This window comes from Falco naumanni, chromosome 12, assembly GCF_017639655.2.
Source record: "Falco naumanni isolate bFalNau1 chromosome 12, bFalNau1.pat, whole genome shotgun sequence".
Lineage (NCBI taxonomy): Eukaryota > Metazoa > Chordata > Aves > Falconiformes > Falconidae > Falco > Falco naumanni.
This window is the reverse complement of record NC_054065.1, coordinates 17836096-17863641: the sequence shown is the minus strand read 5'-3', so window position 1 is coordinate 17863641 and position 27546 is coordinate 17836096. Positions and strand designations below refer to the sequence as shown.

At 37.6% G+C, this 27546-nt stretch overlaps 1 protein-coding gene across 4 annotated transcripts in view; it reads right to left on the bottom strand.

Annotated features, from left to right (window-relative positions):
* The window catches only part of SRBD1 (S1 RNA binding domain 1), a 128896-nt gene that overhangs the window by 54564 nt on the left and 46786 nt on the right, over positions 1-27546 (bottom strand). For all 4 annotated transcript variants that reach the window (XM_040611970.1, XM_040611973.1, XM_040611972.1 and 1 more), the window contains one exon: positions 11168-11259. In XM_040611970.1, the coding sequence (XP_040467904.1) occupies positions 11168-11259 (92 nt within the window). The remainder of the gene's footprint in view (positions 1-11167; positions 11260-27546) is intronic.

Below are 27546 nucleotides of genomic sequence, written 5' to 3'. Positions count from 1 at the left end.
CTTTCATTAGATCTTCTAAAAATAGACAGCTACATGGATAGGTTGATCCAGGCATTTTCCAACCATAGGTTTCTCTTGGAAACCTTCAATTAAAAAGTAAAAATTAGACTCTTCTTGTCATAATAGCTAGGTTACAACGCCGCCATATCCCTAGGAGGCTTCCAGTGAAGGCGTAGGACCTGATCCAGGAAAACTCTTAAAGCACAGATGCATGCTGGTGTTCCCACCGGAATCAGCAACACTATCCACCCGCATACCGTTACACAGGCATTTAAGTGCTTTCCTAGATCAGGCCTAATAGTTACAATATTGAAGCGCAAAGATCAACTTAGTTGTTTATACAATTTAAGGGATGCAGCTCCTACGACCGATACCAGCGAGATAGCTAACCTGCAGAATTCCCACTAAAGCTGCAATTTTACTCCAGAACTTTTCAAATTTAAAATAAAAGAGCACAATAGGGAAAAGGCAAGACTTGACCACATTCTCTCTAGGTGCAAATTCAGTCAAGATTAGCATCTCCTGTCTCTTGTACAGGCAAAGAACACCTTTTCTTTGTTATAGTACTAGCACACTACAATAGAAAGATCTTTTTAGGGGGCAGTGAGGCTCCACTCGGCGATTTTATCCACAAGGCTGAACTCTCACAAGTCAAGCAGAGCATTACTGAAATCATGAGGGCTCTGCAGAAGTGCAAGGTCTGCTCCCATGAACCATTCAGAGACAGTAAAACCTGATGGTTTCACATTTTCCCCTTAAAAATAAAATCAAGATATTTCAGAATTTTTTTATATTGAATTATTTTACACTAATACAGGTATTCCCAGAAACTGTTTATATGCTTAAAGTAAGTTTTAGGAATGGCTAGAAAACATGGATTTTTAGAAGACTAATAATGAAACAGGTAATGCATTGTTACTTCTACAGTTAAGTTATTCTTCACTTTTGCCCAAACAAATACAAAATAAATTATATGATGGCATGCAGGGCAAAAACCAGAAAATCAGATTTCTCAAAAGTAATCAGGTGCCAAACATAAAATGTTTGGGATGCCATTCTTAAAATATGCTAGTCTATGTGAAAAAAAACCCTATTCAATATTAAGTAGGGTATTAAGATCAGCATGACATGTCCCTTTATTAGAAAATTGTCACAAGAATTGCACACCCAATAAATGAAAAGATTCAAGTTATCAATTCAGAAGAAAACATTATTGCAATACTTGGATTGGCAGTAACATTGTGATGCCATGCAGTAAATCCACGTAAAATATTAAAGCTTGGGAGGACAAGATGGCCTAGGTGGTCCTCTGAATTTAATGTAGATTAACTTCACCTCTAAATGCAATAAGAAATAAAGAAGAAAGTATATTTACTAGAATCCCGTCTTGTCATGAGGACATATTCTGCCATTTTGTAAGAAAGGCATTTCAGCTGTTTGGTGGTCTCTATTCACTGCATACTTTATTTAACAAGATAAACCCATCAGACAGCTAAGTACTTTTGCCTGTCAGCGATGACGTGCAATGACAGTGTGGTGGGCGAAAAGCCTCCGTAAGAGTTGCTTGCACAACTCGTGTCAGTCTCAGTGTCTGATCTTCATAGAAAATACAGAATTATGTAAAAATGTTTTGTTTCCTAATGACTAATGAACAGATGTGGCCTCATGAACTTGCAAACGTACTTAATTATCTGGTTACTCCTGTCTTAAAAAAAGATCGTATCTCTCTTAATTCCAAACTGACAAATTTAAAATTATTTCCCTCACACATACACATCACACAATTCTGTTTTTACTAGTACTTTCTACAGGAAGTGATATCATTTTTCACAGGGATTAAAAAGGAGTTTCCACTCCAAAATACTGGTAATAGTTGTGAGGCTAAATCTTTTAGACTAAAGATGGAAAAACCTGCCCAGTCTTAACAGTAAGGGGCAAAACCAATATAGCAGGTTTTCAACTATTTCACTAGATGGTATCTGTACAAGAGCCATGGCAGCTGCCAACCTTAAAAAAACCCAGAAATAGTGCTAACTTCTTAATTAGGCTACCTGCCTCCCTTCAGTAATGGAACAGATCTGGAGCAATCGTTATGGCCCAAGTCAGACATGCACACTATTTAGGGTGCAAGGGAAACTAGAAATTTTCTCAACTACATAACAAAATTTATTATAAATGGTTTCAAGTATTGTGGCTGCTTGGGGCACAGCCTGCCAACTTCTGTGTTCAGACAAATCACAGATTAAAATGTTCTCCTTTTGCATTGCTGTATGCAAAAGCCATACCATAAAGCAAAACCTTAACGGCTATAGATGGGGAAAGAGTAAAAATACAAAGTTCTGCCAAATGCAGTGTGATAGATTGCCAGGAATGATTATGGGTGGAAGAAGAAAAAAATTTTTTTTTTCAATTTATTTCAGTTACAGTGGTGCTCAAATGTTGCTTGCACTGCAAGCAGAAAAATATCTTTGGCCAGAATTCCAAGATTATGGCATTCCTTCCTTTAAACACACATGTCTTTATATAAGGACAAAAAGATGTCTCTGTCAACAGCAGTGACAGTTTCGCTACCTCACAAGAGTGGGAGCATTTGTTTATGTTTTGAAACAATGTGAAGCTTCCAGCTGTGAAGGCAGTGGATGGTTTTACAAATGTTTTACAAGTATATGGCAAACACAAGCTATTAGGCTATGATTGATTCAACCTCAATTTTGTCATAAATGAGACTATTCTGTATTTTTATTATAAACCCTCAGTTTTTCGCTCTTGCTGAGACATGCTACTATAACATCCGAGTAACTCGTCTCCCCTCCTATTCTAAAATCACCTTTGCACTTAAAAGTCTGGGTTGAAACTTCTATGTCAATGAAATAAAAAAATAATATATTAAGGTAACCAGAGACTAACTCACAAATGCGTATGTAATTACTATCAATATATCATACCAGGGTAGATATGGAAACATTACAACTTACTTAAATCCTTTTATAAAGCCTATTATTGTGTTCAAGATCAATTACTCTCCATAATATCTGCAATAATGTTTACTCAGTGATCGATTGTTCAGGTTTCCTGAGTCCTGGAAGCTTTCTATCCTGTTGACCTGAATTTCACCCTCCTTGCAAAGGATACAGTGAAACGTACAGTAGTCTTTTCATTAAGCATTCTTTCTCAGTAGGTCAGGATTTGTGACACAGTTTTGAATCCTCATATATCTTCTTGGTGGGTTTAAAGTATGCAATTTATTTTAAACAACTGCTCAACAGCTGCAGTTCATCCAAAATTCTTCTGTGGCAAGCGAGCAGGTTTTTGTTTTAAAAAGGTTACATTTTAGTTTACTTTTAACTCCATAAAACTGATAATCTGTTATTTGCCTAAGATTAATGAAATAATGAATGACAATGTTATATTTGTTTACTACAAAAATCTTTAAAAGAGATGGCTTGAATACAAAAAGGAAGTAAGAAACACATTTGAAGAGAAAGCCTTGACAAGTGAATATTACAATGCAGCTTTTTAAATTCAGTATTTTTACTTAGAAACACACTCTCAAAACCACTTTTCCCAAGTATTAGTAATTTCTGTGTCACAGGATGGTAGCAGGTTTTTTTATCTAAGGTGAGATGGGAGACATATAATCATTTAATTGAAGCCTGATGTGATTTTTTTTCCTGTTACAGAAATGAGTTAGTCTTACAGGATGGTATAAATTCAGAAAAAAAAAATTATCTTTCCCCATCTGTTCAGCTTAAAAGGTAGACATCGTCAGTATGCTTTTCACATTCTGACCACTGGTACTAATTTTAGATGCATCACTGTGCCATTTAACTGCATCACCATGCCAGTTATTACTACAAGTGAAAAATTACTTGAAGTTCTGTACTTACAAGAGTTATTCATTTACATCAGCAACAAGAATTAACCTTTCATAAGCGACCAGAATGTTCTTTCCTATGCCTATAGTAAGAAAAGCAGACGTAGTGGGTAATGCATCATACTGCTATATTAAATGCAAACCAAAACTCCTCTAGTTGAAGAGCATCCTTGTACTCATTGTTCCTCTGGCTCCACGCTTCAAAGAAGCAACAAAGCCTTCTAAGGAAAACACACAGACACGCACGTGCACAGAGTTACATCCAGAGGGACAGAAGTAAATCATTTTCATAACTCTTATGTTAAGGGAAACTAGCTTTACCAGAGCCTGGAGTAGTGCTCTGCTTCTGGAGACTGCTGTTAAACAGAACTGTTGGGGTATTTTTAGTTCAGAAGCACAGAAAATGATGCTCTGTAAATAGAAGGCCAAGTCCATCTGCTGAACTCAGATTCATCTGGGATATAAGAAATAGGTAAATGAGAGGAAGGCAAGGTGAACATCACATCTTTCCACAAAGCATGCAAAGATCAAACATCAGCTGCAAACATGAACATGTGCACAGAAAATGATGCTCATTTAACAGCTACACATACACACATCTTAGCATAGTGAAAATACCGATCCAAAACAGGCAGACAGAAGAGCTTTTGCCTAGCTCAAAATAATACCCTGTTTTAATTCTGTAACAAAGCAGAATCCTAGGGGAACCTAAGCAGGTCTTGATGTTGCAGATTACAGAAGATCAAACTCCTCTACTCCAGCCCACTACTATGCTCTACAGCTTCAGGGGAAATACAGTGCTGATAAGCAGCATGCCATGAAGTTTGCATGGATTGGAAAAACATTAGATCCTTGTCTAGAACAAGAAATTAAAGACTACAAACACCTCTAACACCTGTGTAAGAGCCCATTCAGCACTGTGCCACTGGTCTGGGGTCAATTCAAGCCCATTTTTCTCTCTCTCTCAAAATCCTGATGCAGGCCCATATGTCCATGCACAACTGCAAGAGGCCCAGTAATTTCCAGACTATCTGCAGTTAGGGACTATTTTCTAAAGTTATCCACAGATTCCTATAACTTCTGTTTAAACTGTAGAGCCTAGCTCACACCTTGAGATGAGCTTTTGCTCATTAGTAGGAACTGGGTCCTACGGGGAGAAAAAGAGCATGCCCCTCTTTACATATTACTGCTGTTTGCCACAGTATAATTAAACTCATTCTCAAATGCTACAGAATACAGCAGGTAAAAGATGGAATACAATTTTACTTTGTACAACTGTAATTGCACACCACCCAACTGAACGGGCTGGCAAAATGTTTTAATGCCCAAGAATTCAGTGCTTGCTTTCTCCTTTTTGAAAACTTGTGGAACTTGCACCAATCCTCTACAATTAGCTGTAGAAATAAGCTTCCACTTAGAAAGCAGTGCGAATGGTTTAACCATAAGACTTCTGTCCAATCAAGTTTTTGAAAAATGACCTTCTCTCCTGAGTAGCCAAGGGGGAATACTGCTCTTTTAAGAAGAAAAAGAAATTAGCTTGAGTAGACATCAAGGCACTATGTCCCACACATCTAATCATCAAATTGTTTTACTTTCCTTAAGATAAAGTCAAAAGAAATTACATTTTTTCCGATCTCTACCTTCTACTTGCTGGCTAGTATGACAGCTCTGAACTGTATGTCTCTATCTTTAACAGCACCCCAGGGAATAAAACCCTGTAGCATGACAGTCTCAAAGTCCTAACAAGCCCCCAAAGCCTACAAGGCTTTCTTTTGCATGGAAAAGTGCAAGTGGTGTGCTGAACTTTGAGTGTACAATAATCCAATGCATTCTGCCCTGTGGAGAGGAGACAAGCAGATGGGATTTGACAATGCTAAGGCAAGTTGTGTGACCTTTTGCTCTCTTGGATTTTTCTTTATCCTCAGAAATCATCCTTTAGTAGCAACACAGTTTCTATACTGGATCATACCTGTGCATGCAGCACGACATACATGCTTGCCCTGTTAGTATTCCAAATCTTTGCAAAAAAGTAACTTCAAGGAATATTTTATCCATCACTTTCCTAACCAGGTGACACAACTATGTGGTCTTGACAGAGGACCCCAGGCCCTTCATGTCTGAGAGGAAAATGAGCATTTCTTGGAGTTGCTGCATTAGACAGGCTCACGTATGTTGCTCTTTTTTCAGCATCTGAACACAGAAGTGCAAATATAAAACCAAATATATATGATTGCACCAAGGTATGGAAACAAATCGGACAGGCTTAGCATGAGATCTCTAACAAGTGGTTACACAAACATAATATCTGAAAAGACATAATCCCCTTTCCCAGCTCATCCTGTGTTTAAAGAATTCTATGTATTCAGGTTTGTCTACATTTTTATAAATCAATGCAATGAAGCACATTAGGTTTTTATTTTGCTTTTTAAATAGTGAAAGAAGGAAGAGATTGCTTATTTGTCAGAGCAGTCATCCCAAAAGAAAAGGTAATTCATCAATTCAATGAAATGAAGGCATTTTTCATTTAATGTAACTGAGCATGTATCAAAACCAGGATAAAATCCCAGTATGACTACGGCCTTGTATCAATTCTTCACCGTCAGGCCACTGTCTCATCAGAATTCAGCAGTTTCCTCTGGTTCTTAGAGTCATTAATAGACATTTATTTCATCATTGTATCCACTTCAAGAGGTGGGGAGGGAGCAAAAGAAAAAAATCTCTGATGTGAGCACATGCAAAACAACTGGTGCATCCTTTATCCTCCTTGGACTAAGGACAACAAAAAAGCCATCAGTAGCTGACCATACCTTAAAAAGTTTCCAGGCATCCAGGAGGTATATAAATTCCCTATTTCTGTGCATCAATCCTTCAACACAAGTCATACATGCTTACACGTTCTATATATACTTCACCTGTCCCTCCACAGTCTTCCCATTTTGTCTAGCCAAACTTGTTCAAGCCAACAGGCATTTGCAATGGAAATGCACTGAGAAATGGAGAGGCACTGAGAGAAAAACCAGAAAGTGTGGCAGTGTCTATGCACTGACATCTGCACAGACTTACTTTATTTCTCATCCCAGAAGCCTCATTTTTATTAGGAATACAGGTTTTGCACAACAAAATCAACTATTGGGCAAAACTCTATAGGACAGGATGGAGGTAGAACAAAGAAGATATCAACCTCTGGAAAACCATTTAATTCCAGAGGTCACAAGGCCAGTGATAGCAACTGAAAACAAGTCAGCACTGATTGTCACAGAGTCCATCCATTTGAAGGAGAAATGCTCGTCACCACTGAATTTTGCTTTTTTTTCTTTCACTCATGCAAAGAATATCACATCAAGACAGTCTTCTCAACCACTCAGATAACGGAAGACAACTAATGGCGAGTACTTTGCAAGGCTCAGTGAGCTGTTACTTACAACTGCTTCGAAGGGAAACGTGCATCCAGGCCTTTCATAAAAAAAAAAATATAAAAAAATACAAGCAAATCTGAACCACAGAGACCTAGAGTAATCCAGAGGATCTTAAGATCTTATGGACAAGTTACACTGAAAAACTCCTACTTGAAGTTGCCATGAATAAAAGCTAACCAAAGGTTAAATATGAAGCGTTACACTGATGGTAGGTCAGGAGAAAAAAAAAAAAAGAAAAAACAACAAAAGAACAGCCAAGTAAACATGAATTTGACAGCTTTACGAAAATTCCACCAAATTATACATTTAACAGCTTCTCTAAGAGGGTGGCCAGAGGACAGATGCTGAGGCAGAAACAGAGCTGCAGCCAGCCAGCCAGCCTTGCAGCTCCCTCACTACCGTTCTGCTAACTCTAGAGTGGGCAGCCACAAAGCCTTGAGGCGACACACATTAATAAGCTTTACAAAGGTGATCAACATTTCCAGCTTGCTAAGTACTTTTTCTATGATGTCCATTCTCCCTTGCAAAAATTCCCATCCCAAATCTTCAGCTTGTCCTTGGGCACAGCTGTTGGGAAGGAGAATTTAGGGAAGCCTTACATTCTCCTCTCCGTCAGGCTGTAACCCTATTGCAAGTCCTCATTACTGAACTCCAGTAGCTTGTTCTCTAGGCAGAACCCTCCTAATCTGCTGCAGCTGAACTTCCTCCGCCTTCAAGTAGGAAATCCTTTTATTGCTCTGGTCTATAAGCCTCTTATCTCCTAATTCTGTGAGGCTGAGAAATAGCTGTTCTACTCATTAATCCCACAGTGACTGTCAGAAGGGGATATATACCTTCTCACTATTGAAACACAAGTAACTAGGTTTCATCAGGTTCTTTACTATCTACTTAGTTGAGTCTCACTCCACAAAATCTTAGAGGACTTGAAGCAGCAGTACAGCATACTTCTGCACTTCCGTGAAATATTCAGATTTGGTGCTATAAAAATTTTGAAAGAACCTGGTTCAATGTAAAAAGATGATATCAGGAGCTGATACTGCCTAGGACAGAAAGAAGGTAGACATCTCTGGAGGACAATTCTACAGTTGGAGAGACCCTATTCCATTCTCTGCAATGTAGATACTAGCAAGTTGTTTAAGAGGTGAGCGTTTGCTTTCTTTTCAAGCAAGTGCCATTTTGGCTAAAAGTGCTGTATGGATGACTAAAGACTCTCCACTGCAGTTTATACATACACCAGTAGTTTATAACGAGCTCTTTCGCAATCATTTATTACAAACCCACATCATCCATGACCTTCAAAGACAGCTCAAACTGGAAAAAAAAAACAAACCAGTTGAGTTCTTGGCTTAACTAATATATTTTACTAGCATCCCCAAGAAACGCTGAAGGTTTCTGGGTTTCCCTCCATAAACAACACTTGGCTAAGGAGAAAATAATGAGGTAATATTTGTATCAGGACTGATGTCTTCTATTTCTCTGTACGAAGTGAAAACCTACTACAAAGAGTTGTAAACAGTGCTTCAAATATGACAGAGATCATACAACAAGATTGGAAACTAATATCTTATATAATATGCATTATTTAATATTTTATATTTATGCACCTGATGGACAAGCATAGGCCTACCTGTGTATTTCAAAAAACCCCAAATCCTTCAATAAGTTTGTGTTGAGAAAAATGTTAAAAGTGGCAAAATGTGTTAAGATCACAGATACCTCACGTCAGTTGTACCTTTTATTTTAACTATAAATGTCACACTTCATCATGCAGCTGTCAGCTTCCTTTAATGTACTAAATGCTATCATGTAAGCACAGATTCTGACATGATGTAACACAACAATTAAAATAAAAAGCAAGTCAGCTTTGACACCAAGTCACTTTTCTGTTTGCTGCAAATTAAAGGAAAATCAAAAGTGCAAAAGTAAAAGCTAGTCAAGAAAAGTTTGCAAAAAAATCCAAACATCAATTAATGTTTCCCTCTAATGTCACATTTTTGTGTTATGTTTTAAAATAACGTCCACAGTTTTAATGCAGCTAATTACAAACTGACACCAAAAGACACTAAGAAGAAAGTCTAAAACTTCTAGAAAGACTCTACTGTAATAAATATATTTCTAGCTGTCAGTTCCACAATAGCCAACAACCATGGAACTATTTTTCACTTTCCATCCTATACTTATTCAATTTCTATCCATTCTGTGGCACTATACTGCAGCACATTAAAATTGCTGATGCTTTTCAAACCAGATGCAACAGCACTTAAGTTATGCCTGAAGCAATTCCTAGTAATAATGAAGAAATTATGAACTCAACATAATTAATACTGAAATTGGTCATGTATTACAAATCTGATTTTCATTTACTGTATTTGATGCACAAGACTAAATAAAAGTGTCTCAAATGTTCAAAAATTAATTTCTAAAAAAAAGAAAATCATATACATCTGGAAAAGTATATTGTTAATAATTAGATTTCCTCCTTTTCAGTGTTTTTCTGTTCATTTACATCAACTCTAAACCCACATTTAATCTATCAGCAACATTAAAAATTTTGCCCCAAGGGAAAGTTAGTGGCATCTGTCACAAATACAGAAATGTCACATGCATAGTATTCACTCTGGCCATACCATGACACATTCAAAACTTCTGTGGCCCAGGGAAGAAATAATCACAACGGAGTCCATTTGCAGGAAGGGAGGAAAGAGTCAAGCAAAAAGAGGCTAAAGGCCTGTCCTGCAAATGGAAAGGCTGATATAGACATTTAAAGAATATTCCTGTAAAAACGCTCACTTGAAACATCAAGTTAACACAAATCTCTTTTCCCTCTTCGTGGAAATACGGAGGAAGGGAACATGGGGCATTCTAGACAGTTTTACCCCCAGATACCATATAAATTCAGAACTGTTTTTTGCTGATCGACTACTATAACTTCCCAAGGATTTCCAGACCAGTAACCTGCCAGAATAACTTTAAAATTAAGAACAGTAAAGTTCTGGCTGAAAAAGATTTATACGCGAATGTTACTGCATTTTCAAATATGATATATTGAGTATGACAGTAAATAGCAGGAAACCCAAGAAAATAAAAAAAAATGAGGTAGATAAACCAAAAAGGCACACAAATAAAAATACACAAATGAAGTAATCAAAAATAATCTCAGACCGTGCAGCTGTCTCCCAAGAAACACAGTCCATTATTAGAATTTGGACACCAAAGAACCTGCTAGGAATTTGATCTTTAAAAATTACTCTTTAACCAAACACTGAAAATTGTAACAGTCGTGGCACTTTTACATTTTTAAGAACTTGGGATGTATTATACCCCAGTGACATTTATGCTGAAGACGACAATTTTTTAAAAACTAAACCTAAATATTTCTTGAGGACTACATTCAGCTCCATGAACACTTCAAAGGGATCAAAATAAATGCACACCTTTAAATTATCTGTTCCATTCTTATACATTTTCCCTAGTCTTTGAAGCATTCAATTGTTACAGATATTGTGTACATACAAGGGACAAGAGAAGAGAAGGAAGGTCTAGCTCTTGTGTGCATGGACATGTCCATCTGCAAAATTTTATGCAATTCATTGGTTATGTTAATCCCCATAAATTCTCCTGTACCAGCCTATTGAAGGAATACATGCACAAGGACCTTTACATTACAGGCCTCAGTAGAAGATGATGTCATAATTTGTATACCTACAACTTCAAATGTGAAATGATAGAATAATTCAAGTTTAGAAACAAAACATCCAAAATGTTCACTTTTTATGCTTTTGGCTATTATTATACTTAATATTATAAACAATACAATCTGAGAACTGAGACTGGAGCTCCATGTTGAAATGGTGATAAAATGAAATCCACCTCATACCTGCGCTTCTCAGGTTTGGGTCTAGGTCTGGCATTTCCTTGGACGCTTCTGGACTGACACTGTAGATAGATGCTCCTGCTTCACTGACAATGCTGAAAAATAAAATGGCAAATAATCAAAACACCACACAGACAAACAACACAACTGAAAGACTTAGGAAGTGACTTAAATATTTGGATTTTTTTTCAAGCCTCATGTTTTAAAAATATTTTGAATGAACTTAATACTTTAAAAAGTAAAACAGTACAGACAAAGGAAAGGATCTCCATTTAAGCCAAAACACCCCTCCTTGACCTGCAACATCCACTCTTTCTCAATTCTGGCACTGTTACAAATAAACACTGTGTGTGATATGAGCCCCTGTAATCTTACAATGGAGAAAATGAACATGAGAAACAAATGTTACCAGAAGTAAATAGGCAAAGCAGCTTCCATAAACAAAACAAAAACCTACCTGACAGTATCATTAAAAACACCTACATTTTAAAGTCTAATATCAGTTAAACTATTACATGAATCCAAGTCACGAGCATGCAGACATTGTCCGAAGTTAGCTGCCTAAAATACTCAGAAAATCCCATCTTGATACAGACTGAGCCAGAGCTGCAGTTCGCTTCTCAGTGGCATTTAATACCGGCTTCTCCCTGCTCTCACTGCCATCCCCAAAGAAAAACACAGACTGCATGGCTTCAGTAACTTAAGCTACAGTTCATGTATCTACCACACACCTCAAACTTATTCAGTAATAACGATAAACTCACCAATTCAAATCACAACACATAATTAAAAAAAAAAATCTCGAGTGCACTAGTTCCACTCAAGAGAAAACGGCAATCAAGTGTTCACGGTGTAAGTTTATTTTCAGCTCTGAAATTTTGTCACCACTGAATCAACAGTGTATTTCTTCAAATAACTTCAACAGAACTTGAATTTCAGGTTGCTAATTAAGGCATCATAGAGCTACTGCACTGGAGAGAAATACTATCGGATTCAGAACTATTCTTACTTTTACTATTCCACTCTTCGAAGAAACTTATCTTTGCCATAAGGAGGGAAACCACAATCCTTAAGAACCAGACCTTTCAATAAAAATCATAACTTTGCTTTATATTGTTTTAAAATTAGACGATAAGTTTTCCTTTTAAGAACACTTAGTAGGTCAAATTTTTAAATAAAGAAACTGATACCTAGAAGCCCCTCCCTTTAGGAAAAGCTGGAGAATAACTCAGAGATAAAACACATTCACTTTCAGCGGTCTAAGCATGTTAGCAGTAAATAATGTAAGATGCAGATATAAAAGGCAACAATTTCTTATTGTTGTTTTTAAGTTCCCTCCCCACCCCAGTCAAAACTGGAATTTGGCAGAGTGTTTACACACAAGTCAGATTTTAGCTACTCAGAAGTCAAAAGACCATTTCAATATTACAGATAGACTGGATCTTTCAATAAATACAGAGAAAAAAAATCCTGTCCTCTTTTGTATCAGCCTAACTCCAGAAGCATTCAAACAAGCAGTTTAACAGAGCAAAAAACTGCTCAGACCCACTGAACGGAGCAAGTGAAAATGAAACTATTTACATGATCTTTTAAGTAGTTTTAGTATTACGGCCATTCCTTCACTATAAATGACATTCAGAAATCAGTCCCATAACAGAGTTCAGAAATACAGTCATATCACAAAAACTTAACTGCTGAAAAAAAAAAAAGATGTTGACAGAAGCCTCATCAAACTGATTTTTCTGATGAACGGGTAGTTTAAAGAACAATGCAGCAGAAAGTATTTCTAAACCTGTTCACACCTTATAAAGGCAGCATCTGGCAAGTGCTCCCTTTTTGGATATTGCTTCCAAAAAACCACACATGTTAGCACATACTTCTAACAGCTTTTCACTAATCACTCTTCAATCTTTGTGTTCAAACAGATCCCAAAGTTACTTCTCATGCTATTTCTAAATTTAATACATTGATATTACACTTAGATTAAAAAAAAAAAAAACAACAAACCAACCAGTATTTTGCACACATTTTTACAGTGCTGTACTATAAACACAGCTTATTACTGCACACAGCTTATTGCTTCATCCCTCCCAGTATTTTGTGCAGTGAAAAAACAACGTGACCTGGATGGAAATTTTAACACACTTGACATTTTATTGATTCTTTTTAATGCTACACTGACAATTTTCAGAAGTGAGAGGATTGCAATACTATTATTCTATGGTACTAAGAGAATTGTGCCAGATGTTAAGGTAAGTAGTACAAAACCTCCTTGCTAAAATAAGTACATAAAATTAAACTCAGGATGGGACAAAGAAACATCTGAATAGAGCACATTTCCTTTCCTCAAGTGCAAGAACATTTATACACCAGGGGGAGGGGGGTGTAAATAAAAAAAACATCTCATGCAAGAAAACAAGATATAAAAAGCACTTTCAGAAGCAGCATACACTGGCTATTTGACATCCACTCTGAGATGGTTTTGTACATGCATGCAGTTATGCTATGAAGTATTTGGTGTAGCAGACTTGGAAAAGGGGGGTGGGGTGGGGAGAGTTTCCGCTCACAGAGAACCCCATACTGCTGCACCTAAGATGGTAAAAGCCAGACGTTAAATAAATATGTTACCCAGAATAAAAGCATAGGGCTACAAACCCCAAAGAAACCATCCTCTGTCAACCAAACCATAGTCAACCAAACTTTTACAGACCTATTAGTGGCTTTCATGTGGTTTTATTTAGTTTGTTTTCAGCTATACTGAGGCAGCTACTAATGTGATACTGGCACATACAACACTAAAACATTTAGCTTGATCACAACACTAAGATCATAAGCAAAATAGGTTTGGGAATTTTTGTTTGCAGTTGTTCTGGATTTTGCTTTTTGACTAGACAGGAAACAGTCACTTTGGTTCACAGACATTTTGTTTGTTTCCAAATTCTAATAATTCTTTTTAAAAGGGGGGTGCTGTATAGGACAATTTAAGCTAATTTAATGTAAAATGCTGTACATCATGCTTTCAAAGGATACACACATTTTATGTCAGGGGACATCAAGTAAAGCCAAACCTGTTCAAATTGGTAGGTGGTAAAAATTTACTCCAAACTACTGTGGTCCACACTGTTCTTTAACATCCCACCTCCCCTTTTTTAAAGGATAACATTTTCAAGACAGTCAAAAGAAAGCCCTCAGAGTTGGCAAAAAATGTTATCTAAAAATCTGTACATCTTCAGAACTACAATTCATTTCCACTTTGACTTTTTAAGCCACATAATGCATTAAACCAGAAAACTAGATTTCCCCACCCCCTCACAGAATGAGATCCTTATTTCGGTGCATTCCTTAAGAGGAAAGATTCTTGCACTGACAAAAGTCCTGACAGTTACAGCATTACTAAAAAGTTATTTTTGCTATTTAAAGTCAAAATGTAGTAGGTAAATAAGGAAGTGGTCATATGATATGCTTATAGTGCATGAATGGATAGGTTTCATAAACTGCTCTCTAAATTAACAAAAAAGCAGGTAAAGAATCTGGGACTATGCCTCGATACTGTCTGCTTCCCACATCAGCCATCCTACAGATAAGGATTTTTCCTCAGTATCTCTATCCTACTTTTAAAAAATTCGAAGTGCCCTAAACCACAAAGCCACTACACAATACTTCTATTAACTTCTTAATTGTACAAGCAGGCTCGCTGCACAGCAAGAAAGCTTTCGTGTGCTGCACCCTCTCATTCCCATTTGTTAAGACACATTTTAAGCACTGATAACCCAACATTAAATCTATTCCACGAGCACCACCTGGTGGACCCTCAGCTTCATGCTAGAGACCATGCCAGCGGTATTTTTAAAGAGCCTTTTAACATTTACTAGAACAAGTTATTTTCTTATTCAGCTTACAAAAGCATATTTTTGGTATGAAAAGATAATTTGAAGATCCGTTAAAAACATTCAGATCTTCAACGTCTTCATTTTTACATGAAAAAAACCTTTCTTGTTATAAGTGAAGAGAATCTAAGAATACTTCCAACTTACAGTTGGTTTTTTTGGTGGGTTTTTTTTTTTTTGGTTTTTTTTTTTTTAAATTCAAAGCTATTACATACCTACAGAAGTACATAATGGTAAAGATTACATGCTAAAGTAACAAACTGGAGTTACCAGCAGTTGTTTAACTATATTACAATTTCACGTACATGCATGTAATGGCACATTTTTTAGAACTTACAAGGTTTTTGGGTAGTAAGTTCTGACTGAAAACCTTTTCAAACCTATATGAAAAAATCTAATGTATGTATAACAAAAAAGATATATCGGGCTAGAGGGTTCTAGACTAAAAGCTGCATGCAGCTTCCTGACAACTATTTTTACATTGAAATAATTTCCCCACAATCAAATGCAACAGTGGATTAATAATCTACAGAGAAAGAAAAAGTAACTTCATCCAACTTTACGTAACTTACGGTTCCTACAATCTCCAAACCCCCGATTTACAGCTTGAAGCCTGTAAAACAACATTTTAAGAAACAATACCAGTACAAAGAAGAGAACAGTGTTAACACTTGGAAGAAAACCATGGTCACTCTAAAAGCAAAGGGTATGTCAACCTCAAAATCAGCCCAGATTTGCATATTTGGTCATAAAATGATGGTCTTCCAAAGTATAACTCCTTTCCCAATCCAAATACAGTAATTGTGGTTTACTCCTTGTCCTGGTTTCAGCTGCAATGAGTTAATTTTCTTCCTAGTAGCTGGTATAGTGTGGTGTTTTGGATTTAGGATGAGAATAATGTTGATAACACACTGGTATTTTTACTTGTTGCTAAGTAGCGTTCACACTAAGTCAAAGACTTTTGAGCTTCTCAGTCCCTGCCAGCAAGGAGGCTGGAGGGGCACAAGAAGCTGGGAGGGGACACAGCCAGGACAGCTGACCCCAACTGGCCAAAGGGATATTCCATACCACAGAACATCATGCCCAGCATATAAACTGGGGGAAGTTGGACAGCAGTGGGGGAAAAAAAAAAAATCGCTGCCCAGGGACTGGCTGGGCATCAGTCAGTAGGTGGTGAGCCACTGTATGGTGTGTTACTTGGGGTTTTGGGGTTTTCCCCCCTTGAATTTAATTTCCTTTCTCTTTTTTTTTTCTTTCTTTCTCCCTTTTCATTACAATTATTATTATCATTGGTGGTAGTAGTATATTTTACTTAATTTAAATGATTAAACTTCCTTATATCAAACCCTTTTTTCCCCAGTTCTCCTCACCATCCTACCAGGGGGCAGTGAGTAAGCAGCTGCATGGTACTTTGTTGCTGGCTGGGATTAAACCACAACACACCTCTAACCCAGCTTCTTACATATTAACTGATAAATATGTTCTTCATACTTCTGGCAACAAAAGCTAGAGGTTTCCACAAAGGACAGAAGTACAGAAGGATTTAAGGATTATTCAGTATAACTTAGTAAAATAATTGGCTTAAGAATTATCCAGGAAAATAAAATGACATAATATTTGCTATAAAAGAACACTACATTTAGAAGCTCAATTGGAACACTAAAAGCTTTAGTTATGTTGATAGATTTTGTGATTAAAAAACAACAACTGAGGAGGGGTAGGGAACACTTGCTCAAGCACAGGCTCAAAAGATGACTGAGCTGTTTCATGAATGAGAAATCCATTGGGCCTTACTGAAAAGACAGAAGTCACAACTAGCCCCAGAGAGCCTTAAAAAAACCCAAAAAACAACAAATGGTTGAAAGCTACAGGAGTACTAGAGAAATAGGATGTCTGCATCTGTTCTTACCGGTCTCCCTACATACCGATTTCTGGCAACTAATGAAAACCACCCAGGGGTGGTCAAAGCAGCTCTTCACGGCAAACAGCAGTAGTCCCTTTATTTGCATTTTGACTTGTGTCTCGCTCTTTCCTCTCCTGTCAGGCAGGACACTGCCCAGGGCAGAAGCAACTTTGACAGCCCGTCCAGCTCCTCCTCATTACCACGGGCAAGCTGCACGTTTATTGCTGTCACAGGCAGAGTTACCTGCCATTCCCAGGACCTCGCCTTTGGGTACGTGAGTGCTCCAGCTCCTGTGCACCATGCACAGCACCGTTCCTTCTGCTGGGGAGGCGAATAAATGCAGCCGGTTGGCGACGGCAGCGCAGCGCAGGCTGAGCAGAACAGTGTGATTTATGCAGCCACATGCACTCGGCCACAGGAACAATGGGACACCAGGCGTGACAGACCCTGGCTCTGACACAGCTAAGCCATTACTTTTTTTCCTTATGAGGAACATATGTCATGGAAGCGCAAGATAAAAAGGTTCTGGTATATACTCAATGTACTCAAAGAATAAAAAGCCTGAAAAGATTATTAAAAGCCAGTTCATTCTGACAGGTGAGATTAAATTAAAAATCTGCTCTTTCCCCCACCTCCAATATGTTAACGGTACGGCAAAAGAAAGATGTTAGGATCACAAAAAAAGATCATACTAGAAAGCAATCATTAGTCAACAGAATCAAGCCAAAACCCATACAATTCACCTGTGCTTTTAAATAATTTAAAGATTTAGCTTTAAATTTTAACAATATATTGAACTCTGAGATATTCCAGTATTAAGTATATTTTTACAATGGTAAAATATACTGTTAGATAGGAATTTCAAATTTCCATTGCTTCATTCAAAACTTTTAGTCACTATGTACCACATGAGTTTTGCTTATACAGAAGTCAAAATCAGCCATATTAGACAAGAGGTGTTATAGTCTTTTTCTGCAAAAAATACTACAGAACAGCTCATAGTGAAGCCATTCAATAAGATTGGGGAGGAGAGGGGGGAGCAGGGCACAAGTACAGCTCCTGCTCAAGGAGCTCCCAAGCGTGCAAGAAGTTAAGCCCACAGAGTGTCTTAAGACAGCACATCAAATGACAAGCAATGATACAGATCCAGCGTTGTTGCTTAGCCATATTCCGTAAGTTTCCACAGAAAATATTAAGTGAAATTCTGCCTACAACTACCGTTTCGAATTCACAACAAGAAAGTCCGTAAAGGTTTCTACCCATGTATAAATGAGCATGCTTGATATTTCACAAAGTTTACCAGAAATTACACCATGCAAAGAAGAAAGTACTTTTGTCTTGACCAACTCAATCTACTTTTTAAAGTAAAAACTATTAAACTATTTCAAACCAGGAACTCAGTCACGCAGCAAATTACAACAGAGAACAACAGTAGGTCTTTCAATCACAACCCCCTACTTTTAAAACAGCTTGCTGACCCTACATCAGGAACAATAAATAAATACCTTAGAGCAGCTTCTGAAATGACAGAATTTCAAGGCAACCACCCTTGCATTAGAGATTATTTCTCTCCTAAACACAAATGACATTTAGCACCAGTTAACGTGATGGCTTTCCTGGTAGACAGTGTAGATCTTTAGAACCTAGTGAAGGGAAAAGAATTAGGACTGTTTCTAACAGTGTTTATCAAGATAAGCTAATCACAGTTTGTATCATTGTTTCAAATCATTAAGTGTCTTATCTTAAAATAACATTGTCTTCAAATATATGATTTTCTGTTCTTCCAGTGTGTTTATGCAGAACTAAACTTCACTACAGAATTGAGTACACACTTTCAGATGAAGAACAATATGCAAAAGAAAAAAATAACTGTTTGAAAAACGAAATTGTAGTTTTTCAACATCAGATAAAATGCAAGGATTCTTCAATGTCTGTTTTATAAGAAATTAAAAGGAATGGAAGAAGCCAAAGCTAGTTTAACTACAAAGACCTGCATCCAAATCTCAGCAGAAATGCATGACAAAGACCAAAAAAATAAGAATATTAAAAAATGCTATTATTGAATTAGCTGTCATCAAGTATTACCCACTTCCCTGCAAGCTGGGAAATATTAGAGCTAACACCACCCAACATTTTCGACTTTCACTGCTTGCGAGCATGAAAGAGGGCTGCATGCAGATTTTACATTCTAAGAGCATTTTGCCTGTAATCGAACACAATAAAATGATATTTCAAATGAGGAGAATTATGTTCAGGGACAAACAACCCGATTGCCTACTAGTACAAAACAGGTTTCAAGAATAGGGGGGAAGCAATTGTGGCACAGGATTTAAAAGCATCCCCTTTAAAAAAGTTACTGCTTTGGAAAATGCAGCCCAGTTCTACTAACTTCCAGATTTGGATGAATGCAGAAAACACATCCCATAAAGTATTTCACTGATTTCAGAAGAGTTCAACATTTTCTGATTTCAGTTCCTCAGCTACCATCATTCCCCTGCCCAAAGAGAAGTGGTGTGAGAATTCCTGCCATTAAAACAAAAAGACAATTGCTACTTGCATTAGAGTGTCATGGGTTTGAGAGTTATTGCAAGATGTAACAAGTTACCATGCTTTAATTTCTTCCGTATTAGATACAACTCTATGAACCCCTAAATTAAAAACTACTTAGCATACTAAACTAATAAAACAAACTGTATAGGTACAGCCTGGAATCCTTTATTCATCTGTGTATGAACCATGCCCTCAGCCCATCCCTGCAAAGGGAAGAATGATCAGATATCTGTCTTCATCTTGTCTGAAAACGATGACATTTTTCAGTAAGAAAAGGGTCCAAATGGCAGGTGTCAAAGAGCTTTAGCTTCACACGTGGTGCTAGGAGGCAGAAAAAACAACAGTAGCGTGTGGCCATGTCAGAGCTGCACAGAAGCTGCCGTACAAGTGCATATCTGAAAAGAGCAAACCTCATAGCCTGTTAAATCAATCTAGTGCCAGATGCTGTTATCAGAACAAAACCGGTGCTGTGGATTCATCCCCAGAAGAAATACACGTCCCGTGTCTGCAGTGAAAAGTGAAAGACCAAGGGTGGCATGTTTCAAGACTGAAGGTGACAGTCACCTGTGACTGCCCCCACTGCTTTCACTGACAGTTTCAGAAAACAGGTCCTGTCATTGCTCATAAAGCAGCTAGAGTTGAAACTTCTTTCTGCTCTTGCAGAGAGCTTTAAAATATGAACTCCAGGTCCAAAAATCTACTTCCAATCTACCATCCAACTAAAAAGCAGTTAAGTAATTTACTTTTACTTTAAACACTGTAGTACAGTAGGAATTTCACAGACAAAATTTAGCTACTGCTCTTCTCCCTGTTGCAGCAATGCCATGAAGAGAAATCGCAGCAATGTAGATTAACACAGAATATAATATTATCTAATGTAAGAGCACAAGTTTAAAAAGGAAAAAGCACATCTTATGTGATTACAATATGATAGCATTAAAGTAGTCCTAAGCAAAATTAATGACAATTAGATATATTCAAATACGTTAAAAAGTTACCTATCTATAACCAATTTACGTTAACAGTAGAAAAAAGGAAAGACAGTACAAAAAGGCTTCAGGATTGACAAAGAAGACGAAAACTCTAGAATTCACTTAAAAAATATAACAGGCATGAAGGTGGGTATGCTCCTTTATGAATACAGATTATAATTTCAAGACCAATCCTGCCAGCACTCAGTTTTACACAACTAAATTATTCCAGTGACCTCAGGGGAATCATATATACAACAGTAAAAAATATAGCCAAACACTGCCAAGATTTTACCTACCATCCTTTTGCTTACTGTGAGGGGGCCACAGGGAGACAAAGAAACACAACTGATTATGGCAGTCACACCTCAAAAAGAAGAGAAACACTAGGCAATGTTAAACCTCACATTCCATCTATTTATAGAGACCCTTGAGATGAAATTGCCTAGATGCATACATTAAAAACATGGCAGTCCAACAAGATGATGATGATGCTCCCCCAGAAGCCTAGCAAAACTGTTCCACACTGAAGAGCTCAATGAGCAGCCTTAATTAGACCCTGCCCCTCCCGCTTCTCAAGAGCATGGTGAAGCCAACAAGCCAGCAGACCAAAGGAAGCTGCAAATTCCAAAGCACAAGCCTGTCACCAATGCTGTCCTGCCAGCAGCTCCTTCTCAGCTCAGCCAAGCAGAAACGCCTGCAGTGGTCAAACCTGGGAAAAGCAGGTGTTTCATCCAGCCCATCTCCAGCCACACAGGATCTTGCAAGAGGTAAGACCCATCCTGGCTGCTTTTGGGAACAGCAGAAATGTGGTAAAACACTGGAACTTGGCAGTTCATGTTCATGCATCGTTGCATAGTTACTCAAGTTGGAGCATTATAAAGTAGCAAGAACTAAGGTTCTGGGAACAAATAAGACTTTTTATAGGCAGGATTATTATTTTTTTTTAAGACATACCTAGATGTTGCTGTTACCTCCTACATTTGGCCTTGTCACCAACAGTTTATAATTCGTGAAACTGGTGTCTGTCTAATTTTCAAACCAAAACATTTCCCTGTTGCATGCACACACCACCCTTCTCCTGTGGGACACAGGACATTTAAGACACAGATGATCCATTTAAGGATCGTCCATCACATGCTCCACTGAATACAGGCTTCTCAACCAATTTATCTGTCAGTGAACTTCATAAAGCATTCAGATTTAGCCAAATAAAAATTGTATCAATAAGTGTCACATGTGAACAGGCAGTTTGAAATTACCTGGAAAGGCCACAAAACATGCTATTCAGTTGCTATTATTGCTCTCAGGAATCATTTTGGTCTGGTAGAACGCGCAACACAGATGCAGCAACTGTTGCGGCTAAAACACAGTTAGACGGAGCTTAGAGTCACATTAACTCTCATGGAGACTTTGTCCCCAGAGTGGAATATAACTGGACCAGACCACAACATATGGAGCAAAACGCCTCTTGGAGAATGGCACCTCCAGCAACTGTCATTTTCTTTAATGCTCACTCTGGGCAGTTGGGAGGCAGCATGGCCAGTGCTGCCGTGCAGCCTCCACAGCCCTGATTCATGCAAAATTTTGACCTGTAACTTTGACTCCAGTCAGGCTTAATTAGGCTTTTCCCCTCACTTCCTACAATATCACTGATCTCCATACTCAGTCTCTACTTAGCGAGCGACCCTCTCCCCAGCACAGGTCCACGAGGGAAGGCTGGAGTCAACTATATCCCTTCTACCAGGGCTAAGCAAGGCAATGCAGAGGCCCTCTGCATGGTCTGAGGGAATCACAGAACCCTCTGCTGCTGTTCCTCTGATCCCTCCCCATCCCTCTAATACCTAGGCTGTATCTGAAAACATCATATTAAATATTATTAATGTACAGACACTTCTTGGCACAGTTTACTGAACTCTGAAATACCCAGGTCTTCCACATAGAGAAACTCAAAATAAATTAAGAATTCTGGTATCAGAATGAATGTTGGCAGGAAAACTTCTTTGAGGTATCAAATACTAAGGAAAAGTGTGAGTTCGCTGTGTTTTTTCTTCTTAATTTACTTTGATTTGGAATTAATCTAAAAAAACAAAAACAAAAAAAGGCTGTCTGCTTTAGTTCACAGAGGATACATTCACCTCCTGTGTTTGTTCTCCAGCTCAACATACTCAAGACAGACGTTACATCAATAAATGGTACTTCATGCAGACCTGATCAAAATTATATGCTGCTATCTCACAAAATAATTTCTGCCAACTTAATCATGACAGTGCTCTACATTTTTTAATTCCTCATTTTTGGGTGGGGTTTTTTTTTTGTGCTTCATTTTTGTAATACAGGAAAAACAGGTTGCTTTGACATTTTCTTATATTCTAGTTTATGACTATTTAAAGCTGATGCTAATAAAGAAGTGCTCCATTCTGTCCATCGGGAAAATATTTTTCTTCATTGGGAAAAAGGCTGTAGAACTGAGGTACTAGTTTAGTGCTTCCAGCAAAATCTATTAACCCTCTATGAAGGGGATGTAGCATTACAGTATAAAAAAAGATTATAGCAACAGACAGGAAAAAATCCAAGAAAGTTAAGAAAGAGTAGATTAATCATTCTTCAGGAAAAGGTAACATTTTTTCATGCAAAACTGAAAAAAAATAAAAACAAACAAAGCTTGCTTTACACCTTAACAAGCATATTTTAATAGCTCATTTACTTTTCTCAGGCACAGATTTAAAGGTAAGAAGACATACTCAAATGTCTGTAGACCAACATAAGTAGATGGAGTGCTTTGCTATTAAATGATACATTTTTCTCTTTTTAGGCCTCTAGGGTTCTTTCATGTCTTCTGTGGTGTTCCTCATTGTCAGTTTTAAATATTATTTTACTGATATCATATGCTACTGCTGGGCATCTACAGTAAGAGATGCTAATCTGAATCAAATATGTCTCCAAATGAAAGTGAGCTAAACGTTAGGTGTATTTATAATTAACCATTTAAAACAGTGGATACTGCCTTATTTTATATTACAAACAGAAGTATGTATCAACCTGAGTGAAAAAAACAAGTAAAAATAGCCACCAAATCCCCATAAACTTGAAATTGATTCATGAATTGCGTGTTTTTACAGAAAACAAATTCCTTTAGTGAGACTGTAACCAAAAGGGGGGGAAAGCCTGACATAAATAAATATCTGGAGTTAGTGAAATAAAGATTTTGTTAGGTAGTGCTATATTTGTTTCCCCCCTTCTCTTAAAAGGGAATAATTTGTTCCTTCAGATTGTGACAGATCCACACTGGAGACTTCCCATGAGTAATATCACTAGAACTGGCATAAACATATGCTGAAAGACCACTTCATTTAAAATATGTTTTTCATCCAGTTACAAACACTTCAAAAGAGTTATTCTTCTGTACTGGAGAAACTCAAAAAAAAAAAAAACCCAAAAAAACCCAAACCAAAAAACTTAACTATGAAATAGTCTTTTTTTTTTTAAGTTATCAAAATACAAAAGCACATAAGGGTAAGATGGCTTTCTAGTTTTTGAAGAGATATCCTTACATCTAAATCATAAAAACACAGCTAAACTATTTTAGGTCCTACTTTTTACACCACAATTTTCAAAGTGATATTCCAGTCACAGGTGTGTTACACAATACTTAGATATTCAATCACCTGCAATTCTAACAATAAAATATCTTACAGTAAAGGTTGACACATTTATACATCTAGTTACTTGTGAGTCCAATGACAAATATTTTGCAGGAAAAAAATATCTTGGAACATGCATCTTTTTAATCATGTTAGTCTCCTTGACTCCCCTTTTATAATGGGAAAGTCTCTTAGAAACATTTGAGGAGTTGCAGGTCACAGTTACGTGACTTCAAACAAAGGCACTGATCAAACTAACAAAACTGTTAGCTTATCCTTTTCAAATACAACTATGTAGCTTTCTCTAACAGATGGCAAAGTTTGCACCAGGAAGTTCATACTCAGTTTTTTCTTGGAAGGGAAAATAAATAAAAATCCACTAACAGCCCAACTTCCACCCAAAACCAAAGCCCTAGAATGAACTAGATTTCTTCCTTCCCCTATTCAAAGCTCTGTTCTCTCCTCAGTGCACACATTAATTCAAAATGAGAGCAAGTTATTTCAAGGCTTTCCTGCCAATTCATATTTGGGCCGCAAGAAAGGTAGACTGGAACTCAATTCAAGAGTCTTCTGGAAAGCATTGTAGAGAAAGCACAAACGATCAGAAACTATGCTGAGTGCCTGCAGAGTCTGCAGTTGCCCCATCATGTGGGCCACGGGCATCTACCTCACACCTGCTTCTCTGGACCGGTCATTAGATCCTTATGTCCGGATCCTGCAAGACAAGCCCACTATGAAGAGTGAGGGTCTTGGAATGACATTTTCAGCTTTTGGAAACTGCTGAGTGACAGGGAATGACTGCGGTAGAAAGGCACCTGTGGAGATCAGCTGATCTAACACCCTCACTCAAAGCAGCATCAGCAAAGCAAGTTGCTCAGGGCAGTAACCAGTCAGGTATCAAATATTTCCATGAACGGAGACTCCAAAAACTACTACGTATTATCAGGAAAACTTGGATCCTCTGTAGCTGAGAACTGATGGTTTGATAATACTAAACCTCATATATATATATATATTTTTTAATGTCAGTTTAAAAACTTAGCACCACGTATACATTTCAGAAAAGTACATATCCACCCTGGAACTGTCTCAGGAACAAATGGAGATTTTTTAAAAGTTAATGCACTATTGTATTCAAAGAGTGCTGCACTGAAAACTCCCCTAAATCCTAGCTTCCTCAAATGCTCTAAGTGAAACAAAACCCTGAAATTGTTTGGGAAATGAAAAGAAAGGAAATGTATCCTTCTGATTCCTGCAGTAACAGAGGAAGCCCACTTAGTTTTAACTATCTGATGTTAAACTGTTAAGACTGTTCTTCTGTTGATAACTAAGAGCTGTTACTTAAAAAAAAAAAAAAAAAAAAAAATCACAAAAACACCAAAACCTCAATAATTTGGGGATCAGGGCTATAGAAGAAGACACAACACAACGTTAAAACAATAATTGTCTGGATGAGAGCAGGAGTTTATCTGCTAGAGATGCCACGGCAGTGCAGCAGCGAAGGGCTTGGAGGCACGCTGGCTGATGCAGACAACTCCTACAGGGGGTTATGGAGAACATATGCCAGGGTGGGATACACAGCACCCTTTAATACGGCAGAGCATCTCCTGCCCTCAGGCACCTGCTCAGCTCTGCTGGCTAGTGAGGAAGGTGGCGGAGCCAAGCCTCATCCTCAGCCTGCCCCTGGTAGACAGGCCAGTACTATTGCTGCCATCAGCATCTCTGCAGCCCTGAGCTGGAGCAGCACGAAGCTCACATTCACACACCAATGCTGTCACATGCAACAACACGACCGAGATCTGTACTGGACCATCCCGGGGCTTTTACTGGTCAGGCTGTTATGAGGCTGACAGCATTTCTTACATCTGCTGCAGAGATAGGGTAACAAGCTCCTTGCCCACCAAAAGAACAAGGCACAAACATTAAATATTTACCCCCAGAGAAGGGATAGGCTTCCAAGTGTAAGCATAAATAAAAGTTCAGCTAATTCAGATCCAAATTATATTAAGGAAGTATTGACGTAAATTTTAATATTAAGGGTCTAATTGCTACTTTCCTTCCTCTCACCAATTTATGAAATTGCATATAGAAGCATCTAATCATAAAAAAAAATATAAATCGTTCTAAAATGCATATTTGAAAATTATTTTCTCAAGTCAGCTAAAGACTGTTCAGAATTCTGTTCAAGATGTTGAAACATTTTCTTAGAAAATATAAGTTAAAATTACTAAAAACACAGACTGGCATGCCCTAGATTTGGGTTTAATCAAACCCTGAGAACCAGAACAAACACATTTCACAGGCTCCAAGTTTTAACTTCCTCTGAAGTTCATAAAGGCTCACATCACCACCACCATCACATGCACCATGTGATTTATGTGATTTAATTATATCAACTGTGGGACAGTAAAGAAGAAACCCCAAACTTATGTTTTGTCATTAAATCCAATGGAAATTAACTTACAAATGCTTTATAAACAAGGAGTAGACACGAACGTTCCATTAAAATTTTTACATGAGACCTGTTTTAATCATTAAAAGCTTCAACTTGTACTGAGTACAAAAGCTGGTATTTTAGATGACCCAAAGATGATTTACATAAAGAAAGCACCTCCCCCGAAGTTCACTGTACCAATTACAAGTTTCACTTTATCACAATCTAATATTAATCACAAATTAGTTGGGTTCATAATGTTGGTGAAGTTGACCAAAAAATAATGAACTTTGCATTTTGTGCATTGTATACTAAAATACATATACATACACACACACACACATCTATTTACACAAATCATTATTATCAACATTTACTCTGTATCTTCACTTATAAAAACCTGGAAGGAATTTCCTACAGACCATAAAACTGAAGAGAATCTCCTCTGAATTAGATGTCACCATTTTTTCCTTCTCGCTTAGCACCAAACAACCCCTTTATTCAAAATCCTGTCTCAATCAGAAAACATCACTCCCGCAAAAAGCAGCTAGTGAAAGGAAAAATCATTTCCCCTAACTTGCTCGGCTAATAACGACCAGAAACACGGCCTTTCCAGCGAGTGGTCTTCTCCAGAAATGCCAAGAGGTCATTAGGCAGTTTCCCTAAGGAGAAAGCTACAACTGAGGAGGGACCAGGTGGCTGTGGACATGCAGGTAAAAGAGACAGCAGGACGTCAGCAGAGCCAGACAGGGACAACAGGAGCAGGGAAAAACAAGAGGAACAGAGGACAGCCTTAAGCATTCCTTTGAAGGGAATTAAACATTCCTCTAAAAGTCCTTTTTGGTTGTTATTAGCTAAAGAAACAGGATATATTAAAAGGATGCTATATCATGATTTCAAAATTATTTTAAAACATTCAAATTGACAATGTCTCTTTCTATTTACTCTTATAGCTGAAGATTAGAGTTAACATTTCCTTCAGCTGAAGGATAA